The sequence below is a fragment of the Uranotaenia lowii genome, chromosome 2 (assembly GCF_029784155.1).
Source record: "Uranotaenia lowii strain MFRU-FL chromosome 2, ASM2978415v1, whole genome shotgun sequence".
NCBI classification, from domain to species: Eukaryota; Metazoa; Arthropoda; class Insecta; order Diptera; family Culicidae; genus Uranotaenia; species Uranotaenia lowii.
The window spans coordinates 166664840-166667471 of record NC_073692.1 but is presented as its reverse complement, the minus strand read 5'-3'; the positions used below and the strand labels follow the sequence as shown (position 1 = coordinate 166667471).

Below are 2632 nucleotides of genomic sequence, written 5' to 3'. Positions count from 1 at the left end.
CATCGTCGTATACAGCCTCCAGGATCGCGCTTTGGCCGTCGTATTTTTTTTTATTATCGCGATTTGGAGTCACTTTTTTGGCTCGATGCACGGTTGTAGACGATACATCCAGCTTATTTGCGGCATCACGGAGAGAGAGGTTAGGGTTTCGCTTGAAACTACCGGCAACTCTGTTTGTCGTCTCAGCGGTTTTCGATTTCTCCCCGATCCAGACTTCCTGGCTGTCGACAAACGTTCCCCAAACACTTTAATTACATTTGTAACGGTTGATTTGGCAACTTTAAGCGATTTTGCCAGTTTTGCGTGCGAGTAGCTGGGATTTTCGTGATGCGCGAGCAAAATTTTGATACGCTGCTCTTCTTCCTTGGACGGCATTTTGACAACTGAAAAGTGAATTCCAAAATCAAAATAGGAGCAACATTCTTTACACACACCTTCAAAATGAGGGGTGTTCAGGTTTTTTAAATGCAAAATTGAAAGAAATACGTCAAGTTGGTATTGACCAAATTATGACCGTATCACCCTTTATCCTTGAAAACCATTTTTTTACCTGACATGACGATTTGTGGTTTTTCCTATGGTATCAAAACAGTATCGAAAAGTAGCACTTTTTGACACTGTTGTAAAAACTGTTTTGAAAAGTACTACATTTCTACAGTGTTTTATTCGGTAAAAAGTAAGCCAAACCAAACTATCATATGTTCGTTTTGAAAAACTGATATATCAGTGCAGAGTTGCAAATAAGTTTTCTTCTCACCCATTTATCATCAACAGTTTTGTATTTCTATGTTTTCTTTGTAGTAACTATTGGAAAATATACTTTTCTTCTTGTACCTTTCAATAGCATTAAAACCTTCTAGTACCTGCAAGAGTTTTAATACTTTTCTTCTCAGACTGATTAGGTGCTAACATTTGCTGACCCCATGAAATCCAATGCAAAAAAAAAACATAACAAAAATGTACTAATCTAAATTTGGGAGAGACGTTATCAGTAACCAGCTTGTCTGGTGCATTTATCAATATCAAAATTAACTGATGTCGTTCAGTGTGCCGTTGTCTGTGAGTTTGGAAACAGCTGTGAAATGAATTTTCAAAACAAAATCGTTCTCATTACCGGTGCTAGCTCAGGAATCGGAGCTGCTACTGCAGTTTATTTTGCTGGACTTGGTGCGGATCTAGTTTTGGCGGCTAGAAATGAAGCTAATTTGACTAAGGTTGGCCAGGAATGTGAAAAAGTTGGTAAACGAAAGCCACTCCTGGTGGTTACAGATGTCACCAAGGAAGAAGATAACGAGCGACTGATTTCGAGAACCATCGAACACTTCAAGAAACTGGACGTCCTAGTTAACAATGCCGGAAGAGGCTGTGCAGGTTCGATCGAAAACACCAGTCTGGAACAGTTCGACGATATGATGAGCGTCAACGTCCGATCGACTTATAATCTGACCATGTTGGCTGTTCCACATCTGATCAAGACTAAGGGTAATGTGGTGAATTTGTCTAGCATAGCTGGGATACGGTCTTTCTCCAACTTTTTGGCATATTCAATGGCTAAGGCAGCCATCGATCAGTTTACGAGATGCGCTGCACTTGATTTGGCGCCTAAACAAGTTCGGGTGAATGCTGTCAATCCAGGTATTGGAGATAAATGTTATCAAGTGAGATAGTATTCAATGATTTGCAATTATTTTATTTCAGGTTTTATTGTTTCCAACTTCCATCGAGAGGTCGGAATGGATGAAGAAACCTACAAGGCCTATATGGAACGGTCCAAAGGAACTCATGCACTGGGAAGAGTTGGCGAAGGACATGAAGTGGCAGCTGCGATTGCATTTTTGGCTGCCGATACTGCCAGTTTCATCACCGGAGTAAGTCTTCCCGTGGACGGGGGAAAGCATGCAATGTGTCCTAGATAAACCTGGAAAGATTAATTTTACAATCGTTGTATCACGAAATGTCTTATTTGTTTATTGAGTGAATATTCCTAAATTATTGTCCAATCTAATTGAAGTGAAAATTAATAATGGTTTGTGAATGATTAAAATCAAAATTTAAAATAAACAATAAAACAACTAAGAACAGGATAACTTATAAATTTATATCAATAGTGAAACATGTACACAACGGCGATGATTTTTAGATCACCCTTTTAAAAAACATGAAAATTTTGATCGGCCTTATCTCAGTCATCTAATGACTCAATGCAAGTCTTCTGGTATCGTTTGAAAGATCGTGAGCAAAACCTTCTTTGTATGTTTTCGACAAAAAGTAAATGTTAAAATTACATTACCTGAACTCAGCATAAAGTTCGAACACTTTCATGAAACTTGAAATTCAAACCCGATCATCTCAGGCTTATGTCGACCAAATTTAAAAATTTAAGTTGCATACGAAACCTTTTTTCATTGGTTGGCTTTTCAACTTTTAAATAAGGAAAGTAAGCAAAACCTTATTTTCTACAATATTTGGTGACGGAAAAACGGAAGGAATAGCCTGTTTTCAAATTTTCTGTATCGTCATGTCACGCTATCAATCTTGTTTTTCTATTGTTTTTTTTTTTCATTTAAAGCAGTGTAGAGAAGATTTTGACAAGATGTGCCAATTGTTTATTCTTCTTGAAATTTCTTACAGA

The 2632-nt window shown here is 37.7% G+C and overlaps 1 protein-coding gene across 1 annotated transcript; it reads left to right on the top strand.

The window, feature by feature from the left end:
- The first annotated feature begins 1057 nt into the window (after positions 1-1057).
- On the top strand, positions 1058-2079 carry LOC129745160 (3-oxoacyl-[acyl-carrier-protein] reductase FabG-like). Its single transcript, XM_055738075.1, has 2 exons — positions 1058-1635; positions 1699-2079. The coding sequence occupies exons 1-2, from the start codon at positions 1083-1085 to the stop codon at positions 1914-1916; spliced, it is 771 nt and encodes a 256-aa protein (XP_055594050.1). The 5' UTR covers positions 1058-1082; the 3' UTR covers positions 1917-2079.
- Positions 2080-2632: the final 553 nt, after the last annotated feature.

Excerpts from the sequence above, each read along its gene's own strand:
- LOC129745160 (XM_055738075.1), top strand. The coding sequence starts at position 1,083 with ATGAATTTTCAAAACAAAATCGTTCTCATTACCGGTGCTAGCTCAGGA. Across the intron at positions 1,636-1,698 it reads GGTGAATGCTGTCAATCCAG|GTTTTATTGTTTCCAACTTC; the intron begins GTATTGGAGATA and ends ATTTTATTTCAG.